The 20,173-nt window shown below is 44.9% G+C and overlaps 1 protein-coding gene across 1 annotated transcript in view; it reads left to right on the top strand.

The window, feature by feature from the left end:
* Positions 1-1,299: 1,299 nt before the first annotated feature.
* Positions 1,300-20,173, top strand: part of ST18 (ST18 C2H2C-type zinc finger transcription factor) — a 64,687-nt gene continuing 45,813 nt past the window's right edge. The window contains exons 1-7 of the mRNA XM_033843267.1: positions 1,300-1,567; positions 8,012-8,393; positions 8,478-8,809; positions 14,560-14,694; positions 15,360-15,450; positions 16,458-16,562; positions 18,529-18,722. Coding sequence (XP_033699158.1) covers positions 1,300-1,567; positions 8,012-8,393; positions 8,478-8,809; positions 14,560-14,694; positions 15,360-15,450; positions 16,458-16,562; positions 18,529-18,722 — 1,507 coding nt within the window. The remainder of the gene's footprint in view (positions 1,568-8,011; positions 8,394-8,477; positions 8,810-14,559; positions 14,695-15,359; positions 15,451-16,457; positions 16,563-18,528; positions 18,723-20,173) is intronic.

Below are 20,173 nucleotides of genomic sequence, written 5' to 3'. Positions count from 1 at the left end.
CGAACCCACACCCCCTGCACTGGAAGGAGAAGTCTTAACCACTCGCCAGGGAAGTCTCCGTGGTCACTTTAAATTTGGGCTCATCAGAGAAATTTTGCCAAAGCACATTAGTTTATTTTGGAAACTCACTGTTCTCTTCCTTACTGGGATAATCTTCAGTTCTCAATGTTTAATCTTTTGTGAGAGATTTCTAACCCTCTTGGATTCTCTCTCCTTCCAGAATCTCTTTCTTTCCCAGAAGGAAGAGCGCTTTTTTTTCTTCTGAAGTTTTAAAACCTACTCCTCCAAATTCAAGAATTCATGTGTGATGCTAATTAAATAATTTTCACGAATGGGCCACCACTGGTGTTTCTCTGCACTGATGCTTCAAAACAATTTAAGGCCTTGTCTTAGGAATAATGCTGAATATTCAGTCTTCTTTTAGCGATGGAGTAATATCTCGTTACTCTGAGTCCAGATTCTCTGCTCCTGATCTTTTTATTTTAAGTTTGCATTTTTCTTCAAAGAGTGTTTAATAAATATATGTCAGAGACTCACTGTTGGCTAAACCCTCTGGTCTTCCTGGGTCTTGCCAAGAGGATGTTTGTCTTAACTTCAGCACATAGAGTGAGCTGCGTTAATGCCAAGTGAGCTATATGTAGGAAATCTGTTTTGAAAGGGCCATCCTCAGGAGGACTTCCAAATAAAACTGTACGAGAACAGGAGTAAGGATAAACTGTGGTCCATTTTTGGGAAATCCAATCTTATTTCTCCTCCTTTTATTTGTTTGTTCTGTGTGCCAAATGGGTAAGAACCAGACGGCAGAGTGCCACGAGCGTCTTTCCACTTTTTTCTGGGACTGGAGATGGGCAGATCAGATGTTCACAGCTTGTCCCCCCGTTAATGCCCTGTCTTTCAAGTCAAAGCCCGGGATATGGCATCTCAAGGTTGACATGCAACTGTGGCGGAGATAAGCAGTTTCAGTAGCAAACAACTATCCGAAAAACCTTGTGATTTATCCATACTGGACACGTTTTCTTGTAGCTGGTGGTATATTTTTCACATTAGCTCTTTCTTGGGATTAACAAACCAGTGCAAATCTTGTTTCATCCCTCCCTGGGTATTTAGTGTAGTGCCAGGCAAAGTACAGATTAACGTATGCTTACTCAGGATTAAGGATGATTTTTTTTTTTAGCTCTTCTGATCGGCAGTAAAGTAGAATCTGCACAGTTCAGTGAATTCAGCGGATGGGCTGTTTTCGTTAATGGCGACAACTAACCCCAAACCTTGGGTCCCAGGTTTCTCTGGTCGTGCTTGGTGATGGTCGAAGGGCAGACAGCCGTGAACTCTTTCATCATGTTCTTAATCCGTCTCCGTTACTGCAGTGCTGCGCATGACTGCTCCACGGCCAAGAAGAGGAGAGCCGGGGAGCAGGCTCTGGGGGTGCCGGTCAACAAGAGAAAGTCCCTGCTCATGAAGCCCCGACACTACAGCCCCAGCGTGGACCGCGAGGAGGGACGGGCTGAGCGGACGGCGGAGGCGTTGGGGCAGGACGGCGCCCCGGAGACCCACCATCACCCCGGTGCAGGTAGCGAGATGGAGTGGCCCCAGCTTGAGTTCCTGCCCGCGCACAGACCCAGGCCCACCTCAGGGGGACGTGCCGTTTGTATGGTGGGAAGAGCAAATCCCAACGTGAGAGCAAAACCAGACATTGGTTTCCCTCAGCATCCGCTAGTGAGGACCGGTTTTCCTTCCCTAACAGTAGGGGGTCTAAGCACATGCCACAGAGCGCAGAGCATCCTTGGCCCCAGGCACGGGTGTGGACTGTGCCTCTTTCCGAAGAAAATAAAAGCGACTAAGCCCCAAAGGTGAAGAGGACCTTAACTCCCTAATGGGGTGGATGTCTAGTCCCTGAAAGATAAAACCCCTGCAAAGTAAGCTTTGAGACATTTCCGATAGGACATATGAGACGCAGTCTCTATTTTGAAATTTTATTTTGTTAATTTTTTATTGAAGTACGGTTGATTTACAATATTATATTTGTTTCAGGTGTACAGCATAGTGATTCAGTATTTTTACAGATACACCATTAAAAGTTACGACACGATAATGGGTGTAATTCCCCGTGCTGTACAGTATATCCTTGTTGCTTAGCTGTTTTGCACGTAATAGTTTGTGTCTCTTAATCCCCTGCCCCTAATTTTTTTTTTGAAATTTTAGGACGTGCTTCTCCGCAGTTTGCGGTCACCCCCACTAGACCCTGGTTGTCCCAGTGCCTCCAGGACCTGGACCATCACAGACCACTTTGTGCATGAGGCTAAAATCGAAGGACATGCAGAATGTCTCAAAAGTTTATTTTAGGAAATACATGGAAATCTAAAGCTTGACCTTTTAGAAAATGAAACTAGATGTGTGTATGTTCTATTACATACACACTTTTTTCCGATTGTGAGTTTTTAAGGAATCAAAATATACAGAATAAGTTGTTACTTGAAAAGAAGTATAAATTATACAAACCGAAGGCAGCGAGCCTCTTAGATCGTAAATATCTATTGCATATAGAATGGTAGTAATTGCAGTAGGTGTTAATAGAAAAGATATGAAAGCATATCGACTGAGTGAGCACAGATCTCAGATCACAATCATCAGATCTCCAGTCATCCCGGCTTACAGTTAATTGGAGATTCTGTAGTTAAAACAGTTGTGTTCTGAGTTGCTAGTGCTTGACTGAACTTCCTGGCTTCTGTGGATTTAACATGTGGCGTAAAACCTCGTGGCTCATCTGTAAATTATAATCATCCTTGACCTTTTTGTTTGTTTCCTTGAGCTGGTCAGTTTTTTGTTGTAGTTGACTCAGGAAAATTGTAGGTTGAATCTAGTACTAGGGAAAGTCCTTGAGTCAGTATGGTTAGTACTAGGGAAAGTCCTTGAGTCAGTATGGTTAGTACTAGGGAAAGTCCTTGAGTCAGGATGGTTATCTCATTCATCTCGCTGACATTAATTTACCAGGTATTTAAGAAAATGGGCATCTTTTGCACCAACACATTTTGCAGGCGCCCTAAGGACCAGGACGGTACCTGCCCACCAGCTTCCCGCCTTCTTTTGTAGCTGAATGATCGTTGTAGATGCTTGGTAGTAACCAGGAAAGTATACTGTCAAATATTCTCAGTTAAATATTCACTTAGAAGCACTGATGGACTTCTATCTGCAGCTTCACAAATGTTCACTCTTTAGTATTAGAGCCACTACTGATCATAATGAATATGCTAAAATTACAGCCGTAGTGGCTATTATTTTTGAATTCTTAATATATTCCGAGCACATAAATCATATCACCTAATCCACCCAACAGTGACGTGAGTGCGTATTATTATGGCCAAAACTTTACAAATGAGACCGTTGAGGACAAAGGGATTTAATGCTAAAGGTAACACAGCTTGTAGGCGTTGGAAAGAAGATAATTAGGAAACAATTGAAGGACAAGCAAAATAACTATTTCCCAGCTAACCGTGCTCCATAATCCAGCCCTTCCCATGCTCTGACCACCTTTGGAAGGCAAGTTGGGCAAAGTCCCTACGAGGTCAAATTACGAAGTCACATTTCCAGAAATGACAGGTCACAGATGCTTCTCTCCCTGGTTGAGAGAGGAAAAGTCTAAGTTGCCTTCAGCCCTCTGAGCAAGTGACCCCCAGCCCCCGGAAGGTAAGAGAGCTGAGTTTGCGCCCAAGCCCAGCATAACGGGTTTCATCTACCATCTCGGTCACTCCAGGCACCCCAAGGTCTTCACCTGACCAGGTGTGTGCCCAATTTTGTCTTAAGCAGGCGGTTCAGTTGATGAGAGAGGGTTAGGCTCACGAAGGCTGAGGCCATGAGCTTGAATCCCTTTAATGGCAAAATTGTGCCCCATGCCCTCCCCTGGCTGTCTTTCAAAGGGCTGCAGGTGGGCGTTAAGGACGATAGAAGAAAATTTGGACAAAACCATGCAGATGCACAGTTTTCACTGGGGCAAACAGAAGGTGACCTTGCAGAGCTCTCTCAGGAGGCAGGACGCACTCGTGTGTTCCCAGAGCAGACGAGGGAAAGAAGCAGGGTGAGCCAGTGTGTGGGGTCCTCCCGGGGTGTGAGCACGTGACCGTGATTCCAGGGAACCCGTCACACCTGTGGAGGCTCTGGGAGCTGGGATGACACTTTGACTATGTTATCTCTCAACAGACAGCAAATAAAGGATACGCCGCTCCCATTCTAAAACTCTGAAAGATGAATTCATCTTTTATTCCCAACAAAGTTGACATACTCAGGAGGCCTGGAAAACTAGTTTACCCGTAAAAGTCACTTAGATAGTTACAGAAACAGAACTAAAATCTGAAATCCAGTTGTACGGAAGGAATCAACCTCAAAACATGTGATTTTCAGAGGACTTCTTTTGTTTAAGTTGTTTTGATGCAGAACAGTTGATACCTGTGGAGAATCCACTAGCAGGTAACTTCAGGATTACCAGACCCCTCAGAGGAGAGACTTTGGTTTAAAGCAAATCAACAGATGTGAGGTTTTACATATCAGGCCCAAAGGAAGTTTATTTATTTACTTTTTTGCTCTATGAGGAAAGTATTGTCCTACTCCAGCCCCAGAAGTGCACCTGAGGAATTTTCTACCCCACGTTGTTGTGAGATGCACTTTGTTAGTTTTTGTTTGTTGTTGTTTGTCTTTATGTGTTTTTCTTTATACTTTAAGGATTGTTGCTTTTCATTACAAGTTACCTGACAAGTGTATTCTGGTATTTTCCTATAAATTCACTCTTGAAAGTATCCAAATATGGGAAAATAGTAGGCACCTGGCCGTGGGTCCGGATCTCAGCCCCCCCACTGGCTGGTTGTGTGAACTTGAGCAAGCCCTTAGCTCTTTAGAACCCTGGTTTCCCGCCTGTAACAGGGAGTTGAAAGTACTTTTCTTGTAGTTGTTGTGAGGATTAAATGAAATGAGTAACTGAACACCATGCCAGGAACATACCAGTTCATTGTCTTAGCATGTCACAGGGTCATCCAGTCATTGGGACATCAGATCACCCTCGTTTTAAAGATGAGGACCCAGGACTCGGGAGACATCGGCCTGCCCGAGGCCATACAGGCAGGTGGTGCTGGGCCAACCACACGACCCCAGTCTCTGGACCTCAGACCCGGGAGGTCTCCCTCCACGCCGTGCACGGACCCTCCCATCCCCAAGGCAGTTGGCGAGCATAGCAAGTGTGACGTGGGTGATGGTGAACTGGGCTGAGTCCTCTTTGCACTTGGACTGTGACCTTCCACAGCGGGCGTGGTCACCACTTACTCTGAATGAAAAACGGGCCGCACCTTATCTAGGTGGAAGCTCCCATGTCTCCTCTGCCATTGCTGGCTCTACCGTAGTAACAGGGAAGGGAGAAGCGGCCATCCTTCACCGCATACCTGTTGGGTGGCACCCGCTTTCCTGTGAGGGCGAGGCTCAGAAAGGGGGAGGAACCCATCGGAGTTGGCACAGAGACACACGCCAGGCCCAGAATCAAACGAGGTCCCTAACGCAGGGCTCTTTGGGTTATGTCAGTGGCAAAAGCACAAAACAGACCAGCGGGCCACCCCGGAAAACAAAAACACACAAGCACAGAAAAAGTAGGCAGCCTGTTACAAAGCTGGGGGGAAGGGGCGCCCCATCGCAGATACGTCTGCTCAAAAGCGAACTCAACTTCTCTCTTTGTGACAATGACAGTGATGGCAGAGGGGGGTGGGCGCGTGGGAAGTTGGTCTGCAGGTTTGCAGAGCACCCCTGGAAACCCCGCGGGCGACGCACGAAGGCACCTCTACCAGCAGGGCTCCTCTCTCTCTGAAGAATAATTAATAAATATTTTCTTTTAGCATATAACCAACAGTTGAACCAAACAATTATGTAAACTGGAAATGACCCAAAACGCTCGCCTGGCAGCGGCTCGGTGACACGCATCGTCGGGCACACGTGCATTGCTGTCACCCCCGCCTCTCTGGTGATCTGCACTTAATAGGAATATTTTAAACTATGTAGCTAAGCAACAGAGGTAATTGTTGCTTTCTAGAGCTTTTGTTAGCACTCTCACACAGCCCAAATATGCATAATTAGGTATAATGTCTATAAATCATTATTGTACACATGTGGGTAGTTAAGTGGAGTTGAGAGAATAGTTCAATGAATTGAGCATATTCACTGAAAATGCTTTTTATTTGTTTTCTGTAGTTCATAATATTCTAAAATTATCATAACCCTTTACACTTTCTCTTAACAGCCAACTGTGATATTGAGAAAAACTTCATTTGCATTTTAGACTATGTTTAATATATTATTTAAACCTGGAGTTCCTCTGATATGAATTCAGGAGAGGATACACCATCCGTTCAAATATTATGTGCTGGTTTCGCCAGCCTCTTTTCTAGGAAGTAAAACGTTAAATTTTTCAGTTTATGTTGAATAGATCCCAACAAAAGACTGCACTCTATAATCAGCATTATTTAAAGGGGCTAGTGTTGTGACTGAATTCTTCCCTTCATCCAAAAATGCTTTTAGTTACTATGGCAATATTTACTTGATCCGGGCAGTCCAGTGTTGATTTAGGGAGATAATTACCAGAAAGGAAGATGATGGAGATGCATTTTTGAGTGTCCTTGTCAGACGCAATGTTTATAAAAAATTAAACGAGACCCAAAAAAGGCACATTGTCTTCTGCACAGACACCCTCTCCCGCAGCCCTTACACAGGACGGCTGTGCTTTTCTTTCCTCCCAAGATGTTTATTAAGGCAGAATGCACTTCACCTGGTGTCTTTAACAGTCTTTAAGGGGGCTTATTATTTTGTGTTCCCATCCACCACCCTGCCTTTAGAGACACAGAAATAGTCTTGCTGCTGCTTCTTTTTGTTTCGTCTCAGTGACTGCCAGGGACCACTGCCTGGTTATCTGGTGCATTTCACAGCCTGGCGATCTCTGGGCGCCGAGCTCCCTGGACCCCGCCATGTGCGCGGCCAGGGCTGGGGCACTGGCGAATCTGCACCTCAGGTGGTGTGTTTGCACCGGGACAGGCTTGGGGAGGGTGACTGTACACATAAATATATACACACACACAATCTGTCACCCCGACTGGGCCACTGCCAAGAGGGAAGGGGGTGACACGGACAGCTGCTCTGGGACAGTGGACACCCCATGGGCAGACTGGCACTTGGGGGGTGGGCGCTCTTCTCAGTCCCAGGCCTTCTTTACCATCAGGACTGAGAAGAACTGGTTAACATTCAGCATCCTCCAGCCGTCCCCACTCCTGACTCATCTCCTTTCTACACAAGTGCGTGCAGGTACCAGGCCAGAAACTGAGCTACTATTCAAGATATTATTCCATCATGTTCATTCTCCCATTTACTTGTGTTTTCCTCGTCATGGCATTTTCATGTGACAGTTATGACAGTGATGAGGGAGTCTCGGGAACCTCAGGCTTCTTTTAGTTATCGTCTCGTGTAGATGTGTTGTGTATTTCAGCTAGCGTTCCATAAAATCTGAAAGTATGTTTGGGACTCTATGGAGGCAGAGAAAATCAACCTAATAAGCTTTGAAAATATATTGCTACGCTAGCAGAGAAATTCGATGAATACTTCCTTTTTATAATGTATAGTAGGACATATGCTTAATTTTCTTCCAGTTGACTGAGATTTGCAAATATAAGAGGTACAGTAACACGAATTTCACATTCAGGACTCTGTGATGGTTGAGTATGTATTTCAGTAACTAGACGAGCTTAGCTCTGACGTGCTGAAAATTAGAATAGCTCATCTCTTTAAAGGCAATTCTCAGAATATTAAGGTCTGAGTTTTGTTTTGTTTTGTCAAGAGGGTATGTATTTTTCTACCCAATGTTTATATAATTGATGGAGTCCACATATTCACATATTGCATGTATTATATATGTATATGTCTATCTATCTATCACTGTAATTCCCTTAAAATACTTTTTGTTCTTATTTTTCAAATATTGGCCTTCTTTTTTCCCTAGAAGAAATCATGATAAAACCCATGGAGGAGAAGCTTCATTCAACTGCACAAGAAAATTCCGATGGGAAGGAAGACAGATACGGCCGTTATCAAGAACTCGTGGTCAAATCGCTAATGCATTTGGGGAAATTTGAAAATAATGCATCTGTTCAGACCATAAGTGAGAACTTAAATGACAGTGGCATCCAGTCTCTAAAAGCAGAGGGGGATGAAGTGGATGAGTGCTTTATGGTTCATTCCGACGATGGAAAAGACAAAATCGACGATTCCCAGCTGCCGTTCTGCTCCTCCGATGACAACGAAAGTAACTCTGAAAGTGCAGAGAATGGTTGGGACAGCGACTCCAACTTCTCAGAAGAAACCAAACCTCAGAGAGTCCCAAAGTATGTTCTCGTGGATGATAGGAAAGACCTACTGGAAGTTCCTGAAATAAAAACTGAAGGTGACAAGTTTATCTCTTGCAAAAGCACATGTGATTCGGAAACAGAAAGGAGAGAGCCACAGCATGCTCCCGTGGACCCGTCGGATGGCCAAGCCCAGCCCTCGTTCCCTGGGAGTAAGGAGGATGATCACAGGCACGGGTGTCCGGCCGCGGGGGTGGAGGAAGCCGCTGCCCTGGAGAAAACCAAGGGGAACTTGAGTTTGCTGGAGCAGGCGATCGCCCTGCAGGCTGAGCGAGGCTGTGTCTTCCACAGCACCTACAAGGAGCTGGACAGGCTTCTTCTGGAGCATCTCTCGGGGGAGAGGAAGCAAAACAAAGTCATCGACGTGGGCGGAAGACAAGTCTTTACCAGTAAACGTAAGACACCGATTTGCTTCTATTTTATTTAAAATGTCTTTAGAGGTTGGGGGGGTGGTAAGTGAGTAAGGTTTGATTGCTTCTCCCAGATAGCTTTTTGACAGCACAATTTAAAAACCTAATTTATATTTTAAAATTAGCAACTTTTTTTCCTACTCAATAGATTGTTCTCAGATTAAAACTTGGTCGGTTTGTAGGGTTTTAACTCTCGCAAAATAAAGACCTGTATTTCTTCTAATAGGACTGCTTTTAAAAAATATATCGTACTTGTTAAAAAGTACTATATTGGGTATGTTAAAAGTACATTTGTATTTACTGGATTTTAAATCATTTTATGAATCAAATCATTTCCAGAAATTTAATTTTTCTTTCCCGCCCTCTTTCTGGGATCATCTGACTGCTTTTATTTTATTTATTTATTTATTTATTTATTTTTTGTGGTACGCGGGCTTCTCACTGCTGTGGCCTCTCCCGTTGCGGAGCACAGGCTCCAGACGCGCAGGCTCAGCGGCCATGGCTCACACGGGCCCAGCCGCTCCGCGGCATGTGGGATCTTCCCGGACCGGGGCACGAACCCGTGTCCCCTGCATCGGCAGGCGGACTCTCAACCACTGCGCCACCAGGGAAGCCCCATCTGACTGCTTTTGAGCTTCAAAATAGTGTCAAGCTACCAGGAAGCCAGGCAGGATGCTCGATCCTTCTTAGGACAAGACCGGATGCTGATGCCTTCATAAGCCTGTGCTTTCACAAGCTCTCTAACGGAGGGTCCACAAACGTCTGGACCAGACTTGAATGAGACAGTCAGTGTGCTCGGAGGAGACCTTAAAACCCATCCTCAGACTTTAGGAAAGCTGTGTTCTGTTCCGTGTGCCCATAAAGATGCCCCCCGCCCCTGGGTCTTGCACCAGGTGGGCCCGGTGATGAGGCCTCCAGTTACGTGGAGTTTCCCAAGGGGTGGTCTTTGGCTTGTGAAGATGAGTATTTCCAGGATCCCATCAGACTTGCTGCTTCAGAACTTGCTTTTTTAAAAAATTTTTTAATTTAATTTTTATTTTATATTAGATTGATTTACAATGTAGTGTTAGTTTCAGGCGTACAGCAAAGTGGTTCAGTTATACATATACCCATATCCATTCTTTTCCAAATTCTTTTCCCATGTAGGTTATTACAGAATATTGAGTAGAGTTCCCTGTGCCATACAGCAGGACCTTGTTGTTTATCTATTTCATATATGGTAGTGTGTACATGTTAATCCCAAACTCCTAATTTATCCCTCCCCCTCACCTTTCCCCTTTGGTAACTGTGTTTGTTTTTGAAGTCTGCAAGTCTGTTTCTGTTTTGTAAATAAGTTCATTTGTATCATTTTTTTAGATCCCACATATAAGTGATATCATATGATATTTGTCTTTCTCTGTCTGACTTACTTTACCTAGTATGATCATCTCCAGGTCCATCCATCTTGCTACAAATGGCATTATTTCATTCTATTTTATGGCTGAGTAATATTCCGTTGTATCTATGTACCACATCTTCTTTATCCATTCCTCTGTCGATGAACATTTAAGTTACTTCCATGTCTTGGCTATTGTGAATAGTGCTGAAATGAACATTGGGGTACATGTATCTTTTCGAATCATGGTTTTCTCAGGATATATGCCCAGGAGTGGGATTGCTGGATCATATGGTAGCCCTATTTTTAGTTTTTTAAGGAACTTGCATACTGTTCTCCATAGTGACTGCACCTGTTTCCATTACCACCCACAGGGTAGGAGGGTTCCCTTTTCTCCACACCTTCTCCAGTGTTTATTGTTTGTAGATTTTTTGATGATGGCCACTCTGACTGGTGTGAGGTGATACCTCATTGTAGTTTTGATTTGCATTTCTCAAATAATTAGCAATGTTGAGCATCTTTTCATGTGCATAACTTGCTTGTTTTTAAAAGCAAGTTCCTGAGGTGATTCTCGGGCACCCTAAAATCTGAGAACCACAGAATTCAGAGAGGAGTATCTTAGAGGTAATCAAGGTCGTGGACCTAAAGCGCTGACAAGAATAATGCGCTAGTGTGGTTAGATGTCCTGACTGCTGAGATTTACCCAGAAATCCATTGTATATTTTAAGTCCATTTTAGTACTCACCTACAAGTAGTCTTGTCAAATACTGTCTTGCAGCTCAGAGTTGAGAAAAAAAGAATAAAAGAATGTCATTTAGTGAGGAGTAAGATAATAGTTCTGTGCAAACATACTGTAAGGGCTGGGATGGAGACGGAATATCAAGGATAGTATGTGGTCTGGGGCAGGAGGGTGTGGTGGCAGCTCTGAGCACTCCACTCACACCCAACTTGTGGAAATTACCTGTGTGGGTGTTGGTTTTGTTTTTTTTTTTTAATGAACTAAAAAATCAGAAAAAAAAAAGATGAAATTTACTTCAAATTCCAAAACCCCATCATTTCCAATATACTATATTTCATCCATTCTAAGGTGCACAGTTTTCCCATCTTAGCATCTCTGTGAAATTAGAAACATGTGCCATTATTCAGTTTTCAGTCGTTTCTCCTTCCTCACTGGCACATAAAATGATGTTTCACCTTGCAACTGATAGTACCTTCAGCCAATGAAATCCAGTCTTTGGAGACACTAATTATTTGTGCCATGGCTTAAAACACTTGACGATACTTTGGTCATTTTTTAGAACTTTTTAAAGGTTTTTTTGTTTACAGAAATTAACAAGGCAATAGAATGTGCACGGTGGAGACTTAGAGAATCACTGATGGGACTGGATGAGTCCACAGTGTAGCCTGTGTGTAGGGTGAGGTCCTGCATTGGGATGTGAAGTCCACGCAGGGAGCTCCAGACTAGACCAGGAAGAAACAGGCAAAACAGTGACCGACTGCAGGGGCCTCCAGGCTTTGTCCAGAGGCTGCCCAGGTTCACGGTCCTGCTCCCGTCCCTGGTGTGGGAGCGAAAGAGGAGCTTTTTTCTCCTGTGAGTACTCCATGCTCCTAAGTAAGCACTAATCCCCGTGCACCTTGGGCATGTGACTTTGCTCTCAGGGACAGAACCCTAGGATTTCAAAATACTGTTTCACCCAAGCCTTCCAATGAGTCGGCAGTTCTAACAATACCAAATTTTGCTATCCTGTTGCCACCCAGCAATAGGGAGACTTTGGGTCCCCCTAGTCTAACTAGAGTCGCCATATAATTTATCCTACAGCCTACGACACTTTCGGGGTGAAGGGGAGCCATGGGCGCAATCCCACGAGTCCATCAGGTATGAACAGGACAGTCCCAGGCAAACCGGGACGTCAGGTCACCAGAGTATAAGGTCATTTTCGTGAAGCAGCATCCGGCAAAGAAAATCAAAGAGGAAGAGCCAGGCCCGGGAGCCCCCCCAGAGCTGCAGCTCCAGCTCGTGTTAGGCACCGGCGCCGGCCCCGGAGAGCACCGTGGGGCATCTTTGCTCCCCGCAGAGGAGGGGCTGGCAGACACAGTGCAAGACGGACAGTCAGCAACCCACACCTGGTCAGGTGCCAGCCTGGCCTTATCTCCCACACCCTCCCTGGCTTCCCGCAGACAGTGTGGCCAAAGCGCTCCGTGTGGTTTAGAAAGGCGGCCTCACCCGGACCAGATCCAAGGGAGGAAGCCCATCAACATTCACATCACCTCTCCTTCTTCCCGATCCTTTCCAAGTCGCTCTCACAGGGTGTCAGCACCCAGCCCCCACCAATTCCATGTTAATCAAACATCGGGGATTTTTTTTTTCCCAATTGAATAGAAATTTATTTTTTCACACATCAAGTTCCCATATATCATAAGAAGTAATTCTGGTCAAAATTCTATTCAAATGATCTGTATTTCTTGCTCTGTTCTTTTTTTTAAATTAATTTGTGTTGGAGTACGGCCGCTTCACAACGTTGTCAGTTTCTGCCGTGCCGCAAAGGGAGACACTGGGGACTTTTACTAGCATATTCTACACACGTGAGTGCCCAAACGGACTGGAAATTCGGCCGTCTTTTCGGACTAAGTAAGAAATACCCCCGCAAAATCATACAGCATGTCAAAACCCTTCGTATGCACCTTTGTCTCGTACAGCAAAGAGTGTAGTCTCCACCTCGTGGCGTTAAATCCCGTCTCAGGAAACACACACGCCCGCTACTCGGGTCCTTCCCTTCCCGCCCAAGACACGCGTCCTCTCCCTGCTGACGCCGCCCTCCCTGGCTGCGCGCTCACGGGGAGGGTCCTTGGCCCTTCCCCCTTGGCTGGAACCACGTCCCCAGATAATTGCCCCGTGTACCACCTACGGTACCCACCTGCCCAGTCCGACGGCCGGGGTGGCGTGGCAACACGGGGGCACGTCTGCCCCCCGCAGAATTCCGCCCTGGGGACGTCTGTCGCCTCCGGCAGCGCTGCCCTGCTCTCCGTGCCACGTTTGGAGCCGGAGCACACGGGCCCTCGGCGTCCTCGCAGCCAGGACCCTGCCCCGTACCCATCGCCGGCAGCCTTCCTGCGGCAGGATGGTACAGACTATTTATTTTCCCTCTCAGCGTCGTGTGTTCGTGATTCCTGATACTTCGCGTTGGGAGAAGCCTGCAGCCTGCCGGCCTCCATCCCACGCTGGTCCTGTCTCTGAGGCCGCCTTGCCCGCTCTGGTCCCGGTTCCTCTAGATGCCCTGAATGTGAGGGGCAGGCTGGCCCCGATGCCTGACGTTGTCACTCCACGCACGAGTTAGGGGGGCAGTTTCGGCTCTGAGAATGCATTTCTGTTTTAAGCTTATCTACCCTCTCGGTCACGAATATGAGAATATTCACGTTAGTCCTCATTTATTTTATGGATTTATATAACCCTCTATCTAAGCCAGCAGTGTGTGTGCCGAGCTGTGTGCAGCCGCCCCCTCTGGGCAGCCCGGCAGCATGGGTTGCAAGGTGTCCCTTTCCCCTGCCGCAGCACCCGGTCCTCCGCCCGCAGCCCATGTTCCTGGCAGCGCCCGGCAGACCCCTCGAGCCGGTCCCCACCCTGTGTGCGGCCAAGCCTCTTCCTGCTGCCTCTGTCTTCCGCTTCCACACTAGGAGTGAAACCAATAGCTTCTCCTCTGCAGCTACTGCGCGTTGATCCAGAGCTTCAAACCGCGGGGCTCTGGGCGTCTTGGGCCCTCACAGCACTGCCCCCTGGCCGGGCGTGGCGCGAGATGTCACTCTTATTGGAGCAGCCTCCCCACATGTCTAGGAACAGCTGCTCAAGCCCAGAACTCCGGGGCCACTGGACCTGCTGCCAGGACCCACTGGACCACCCAGACGGGCCCTCCCCAGATACGGCGGCTTCTTCATCGTGTGATTTTTGCATCTGGCCTTTTACAGATCCCTTCAATAGGAGACAGTTTGGGTTTCAATAAATGCTTTCCTTTTTCCTTCTCTTTTTTTTTTCCCTTTTCCTTTTCCAGAGCCTATTCATCCTCTGGTGTAGGGCTGACATTTCATAATGAGGCTCTAACTATGATCTGTGACGTGACAACTTAAAACCGTCACTGTTTCAACACTCCCTTGCCCTGTGTCAGCCTCTGCTTAAGGAACCAGGAAAATTGAAAACATTCTTTCTGCTTCCGCAGGTCTTAGCTGAGGGTCTTATCCAAGGCGATGTGAGAAGAATGTTTATCATCAGAAGGGTGAACAGAGTGAGAAGGTCGTGTGCAAGGCCACTTTGCTGGAGGGGAGGGAAGAGGAATAACCAGATATCTCTCTCAATTTAATTCCTCTGCAGATTCACCGAGGCCTGAAAAGAGGGAGACCAAGTGCCCCATCCCCGGGTGCGACGGCACAGGGCACGTGACAGGGCTGTACCCTCACCACCGCAGCCTTTCAGGGTGCCCTCACAAAGTGCGGGTTCCCCTGGAGAGTGAGTACCGCCGGCCCTGAAATAAGTCCACCAAGTTACCCACTTCCTCCTCCAGTTTGGAGTCAGAAACGGAAATACCAAGTTTTCTCCCTCTGTGTCAAGACAATTTCCATCTAGCTGGGTGTTTAAAACAGAGCATATTAATAGAAAACTTGGGGTACAGTGAGGCCAGTAGATCAGGAGATACTGACATTGAAAACCTAATTTGCTACTCAGAGCTCCCAAGAGGAGGGGGCACCTCAGGCCAGGCAGGGCCCCCGGGGGAAGCACCAGGACCCGCGGCGGGGAGGGATGAGTTGTTGTAAGCAAGAGCCTTTTTGAGCTTTCGTGGGAGGGAGCGGAGTGAACTGGCCTCAGATTGGCCAGCTGGAGTTTCTAGTGGGCTCTGGGCCTCTGGCGCTGTCTGTGGTTGTCTGGGACCTGGCCCTGGGGGTTAGGGCAGGTGGAGAGTGTCCTGGAGTGTGAGAGTCAGAGAGAGGAGAAGGTCCGGTGTGGGCTCCCATTGGTTGGTTTGCATTTGAAAAGTGTTTATTCTCTCGAAGAATTAGGGAGCGTGGTGGACGATGTAACTGAATTCCTTTGAATGCAAAGTTGAGACAGTTTGTCGGTGTGTGATGTATTGATGATAAATTGCTCTATTCTTTTATGTGCTATTTCGTGCCTAGTTCTTGCCATGCATGAAAATGTGCTCAAGTGCCCCACCCCGGGATGCACAGGACGAGGGCATGTGAACAGCAACCGCAACACGCACAGGAGGTAATTGGGATGAGACTCGAGAGAAACTTTCCACCAAGAAAACAAGGAACTTGCCGTGTGTTATCAAAATTCCTGGATCAGCATCAGATATGTTAGCACCTGACATAGGTGACAAATATTCTCAATGTGTGCAGAGGAAAAAGTAAAAAATACCCCATTATTTACTCCCCTATAAATTTTCGCTGAGCAGCCAAGTATGCCAACAAAAAAATGTCATATTTGGAGACCAGGGGTAGATACTTATATAGCGATACACAGAGAGCCTGGTCTCTGCTCTGAACCTCCCCCACCCCAGAGCTGTTTGACCTTGGAAAGAGTGGCTTAGGGGTTATCTTGAATCCCATCCAATGCACATTAAAACGGTACCCAAGAGCTTCAGATTACTGAAGGTAAACGTCATTTCATTTCACTGAGATTTATTTCACTGAGATCGCAGCTAACTTAAAACCACATATGTGCATTTCTATACAAATATATTGCATATATATAAATACTTTTGGTGAAAATGCTTATCGTTTATGTGTTTCATGTATAGATTATGTGGTCATGAGATACTAGTTGACTTATAAGCCTATTGCCAGGAAACTTACATTCTGTGCTCTCCATTTAAACTGAGATATAAAATTAAGTCCCTAACATTTTGCAAAAGACCCTAAGCTATCATAGAATTATCGTGCTGACATCCATAGTTGGACAGTTGCAGCTGGATGAGCGCATTCTACTTAAAATATCGTGAGGTTTCAATAATTTAGTTATTCCTCCCTTACATAATATTTTGATCTTAAAAATGACTCTGTTTTTTTATCACCTCTGAGATGAGGTTTGGGGACAAACGTTGACACAGTAGTTTGCAAAACCCTTTGGGATCTTTTAGGCTGAGAATGGTGCTAAGTGAACTATTAATACAACTTAACATTTGGTGCTTGCCAAGGATGCTGTGAGGTAGGTGCCAGAGCAAATTACATTATCTTTTTAACTCAGATCCGCCTACTTTTTTTTTTAAACAGTCTTTCTGGTTGTCCAATTGCTGCAGCTGAAAAATTGGCAATGTCCCAGGACAAAAGTCAGCTGGATTCTGCCAAAACCGGGCAGTGTCCTGAGCAGGGTCACAGGTAGGATGCTCCCCTGGGGTTCCCGTTACTCCCTGCGTGCCGAGCGCCTACACAGAGGGTCCCTCTCCTCCCAGGTGCCAGCTCACCGTGGGCCACCTTTGTTCCAACGCACAGCCACCAGTGTCCACTTGAGAGGCTGGGCCGGCTAATCGTGCTGTCACTGAAATGAACTGCTAGAACCTCCAGAAGTTTAACTTGAAATTATTCTGCACGCAGAGGTCACATAATGTGGATGAATCCAAAAAATGTAAAGTCTACGATAACAGATTAATCAAATTCTGTGTCGCTAAGCACAAGCCCGCCCCCTGGTCAGGTAGGGGCCCCCTTATGGTTGACGTAACCTTTCCACCTCCTAATCCCTCATCACTCAAAATATGTGATGCTATATGGTCGTCCCACTCTTCCAGATATGCGCACAGTCTCTTTGAAACAAAAATTCATTCCAAATTGATAACTATGGAAATACCTCCTGTCGGTCCTAGGTCCTTCAGAGTCTCTAGTAGTCTGGAGGACCTTACTCACACCTAAATAATAAACTATGGATGAGGACACAGTATGAGGTGATACACTTATTAATACAAAACTCATATACATAAGAAAAGTGATTTGGGGATTACAGCAGATGACCAGGTCCTCATTGTCGTTACCAAGACACTGGAATGAAAAACAGTTATTAGGAACATTTTCAAGATATGATGTCCCTTAATATTTGCTTCTGTAGGTTTAATTAAAAGACTCAAATTGTCATGACTTTGCCGAGAGTCAAAATCACATGAGTGAGGAATGTAAATCAGGCAAATATCATGAATTACTGAATCACGGGTTAAAAATCTCATAACAAGATTCTTGGTTAGGAGTACAGTACCGTATTCTCTAGTTTCTCCCGAAGTAGGTTAGTTATCAAACATAGAAACAGCATTAAGTTTCATTTTGCTCATTTCTTAGAAGTATTATTTTAGACTAGAACGCTGTTGCAATATTAGGGGTATAAAGCAAGTTATATAGACAATAACAAATTCAACTAATCACTCAGATATTTTGATGTAGCAGCTAAAAAGTTTTTTACCTAATCCAAGAAACATCATCAAAACGTTGACATTCTGATGAGTAAGGTATGTTCTGGTGAAAAACAAAATAAAAGTATGTATTTTTGATATTGCTAAATTCTGAAAGTATATTTATTTGTGTCCTTTTAGCAATAGACCACAGCACGACAGCATTTGTGTTTTCCTTGGCCGGCATTGGTGCTATACAAATATGATACCCTTGTTTAATCCACACAGTAATTCTAAAGGAATGTTTAAGTCACATTTAGCTTGGATTAAGATAATTCTATTGAAAAATGTGATAGCTGTTATAATACAGTAATTTTTATTCATATTGAAACAGTGGCAATTTAATAGATAAAATTTTGAAATACTATTTAAAATATTACTTAAAGCAGCAAAAGCATTCAGTCCGAAGGTGGGGAAAAAGATGAGAAGCCTAAGAAGAAATTCACAGTTCAGGAATCCAGTTTCCGGTGCCGCCCCTGCCCCTGTTAGGCGTCAGGGCCCTGCCAACTGTGCTGAACAGAATATAATGACATTATATTGTCATCAGAATATAATGACATTTCCTCACTAGTTCCAGGCGTGACTTTTCACTGCTACTCTGATGAACAGTCCTGAGCAGCAGGAAGTACACACCTTATCAGTGCCCTGATGACAGTTCCATGGCACTTTCTCTCTTACTGATGGGAGACTCGGACACACAACGTGCAGCCTCCCTGAGGCCACCCAGCGCCCGAAGTGCCCCCTTGTCCCTCACTCCACCCCATCCTGTGTGACCACAGCTCTATTCCCTAGTGCGGGGCTCAGTGGGAAACTCCAGGTGTGACACACCTGAGCTGCTTTAACTTCTGATGCTGGGATGCTCACCAACGGTGTCGTCCTATTTCTTTTGAGCTCTGCCCCTCTCTCTTCAGGACAAGCTTGGTGAAGCAAATCGAGTTCAATTTCCGATCCCAAGCCATCATCTCTCCCAGAGCTACGGTGTCAAAAGAGCAAGAGAAATTTGGAAAAGTACCTTTCGATTATGCCAGTTTCGATGCCCAGGTTTTTGGTAAACATCCCCTCGTACAAACAGGTCAAGGCCGAAAAACACCACCATTTCCTGAATGTAAGCTTCAAATTCTAATACTTATTCCAAAAACAATGCATCTTGTGTATGTGCATGTTGGGTGAGGGGCATGTATTTAAATATGTAATATACTATTTACTGCTGGGAGGAGAGAAAATATATTGTACGGTGAAATAAAATAAGGATAACAATAGTAAGTTAATCAGTACTACTGGTCTTGCATGAAGTGACACTGAGTATGGTAAATAGTGGATTAATTATTCTACAAATTTGGTGCCATTTTTAATCTAAATACAGTAATTCTGAAGAAATACAGGTAAAAATATGGAAATACTACTTACATCAGCAAGTGTTCACACTGAAGGTGGGAGAAAAAGTGAAAAGTCTAAGAAGGAACTCAATTCAGAAATCAAGGTTTTACTAGGAAAAAAAAAACAAACACGTGTGGCTTTGGAGATGTTCATCCACAGATTTAAGAATTAGTGCAGAAACATTTAAAATGTGTCAGTTCTCTGATGCTAACACAGAGACACTGTAACGCATAAAACTTGGTGTTTTTACTAACAGTTTCTTCAAGTTGTTTAGAGTCCTTGAATGTTTTAATGAAAAGGTTAGAAAGTAAATGTTGGGAATAAACCCAGGAATGATTTCTGCCAAGCAAAATAATCCCCCAGTTGGAGTCCTACATAGACCGGGAATTTTTTACAACATTGTGCAAATCCCTGGAATCCCTTTGATCTCACGCGTAGTTAACCCAGACGTAGTACTCTTAGGAGCACAGGGTGCTTCTCCCTTCTGTGCCGTGGTCACCTTCCATAAAGAACGTGAATGTCGTATAAAACCTAACAGTGTATAAACAGACTTGAAAGGAGTTTGTCCACCAACAAGAAGTACATTAAACTCCAGAAGATAGTTTACCTGTTCTTACTAAAAATAGGGTACAGCCAACATAAGTAACCACTGACAGCCTGTTAGATTCAGGAAAGAAAGATATACACACAAATATACACACACAATGTTTTGTATCTATCTGTATAAATTTAGATATAGATATAGTTCTAGGATATATACACAAAATATACACACATACATATATGTTGAATTCAGGTGAAACTAATTAATGAGTGCTCTATATGCTCATGTAGTATGGATTTTGGTTTAAAAATGTAGCATATTCAGTGACATTTTCATATTTTTATAACTACAGGAATAACATTTGGTAATGTTTTAAATTATTTCGTGAAAAATAATGATCAAATATTTAAAGTAAACACTACTTACGGTGAAACAGCTATAACTGCCTTTATATTAGCCCACATTAAATGCTGGCTGTGTTTCCTGGTCCCTGAGTGGTTTACAAATACCCAGAGTGGAGAGAAACCCGTTAATTCTCTCAGTAACGCCTTGGTACCCACAACAACATAAAGCAGCGCTCATTCTCGGTAGCACTGAGAATGCTACCTTTCCGCCGCGGTGCCTTTCCGTTCCCC

This window comes from Tursiops truncatus, chromosome 17 (genome assembly GCF_011762595.2).
Source record: "Tursiops truncatus isolate mTurTru1 chromosome 17, mTurTru1.mat.Y, whole genome shotgun sequence".
Lineage (NCBI taxonomy): Eukaryota > Metazoa > Chordata > Mammalia > Artiodactyla > Delphinidae > Tursiops > Tursiops truncatus.
This window is presented reverse-complemented; position numbering and strand designations above follow the sequence as displayed.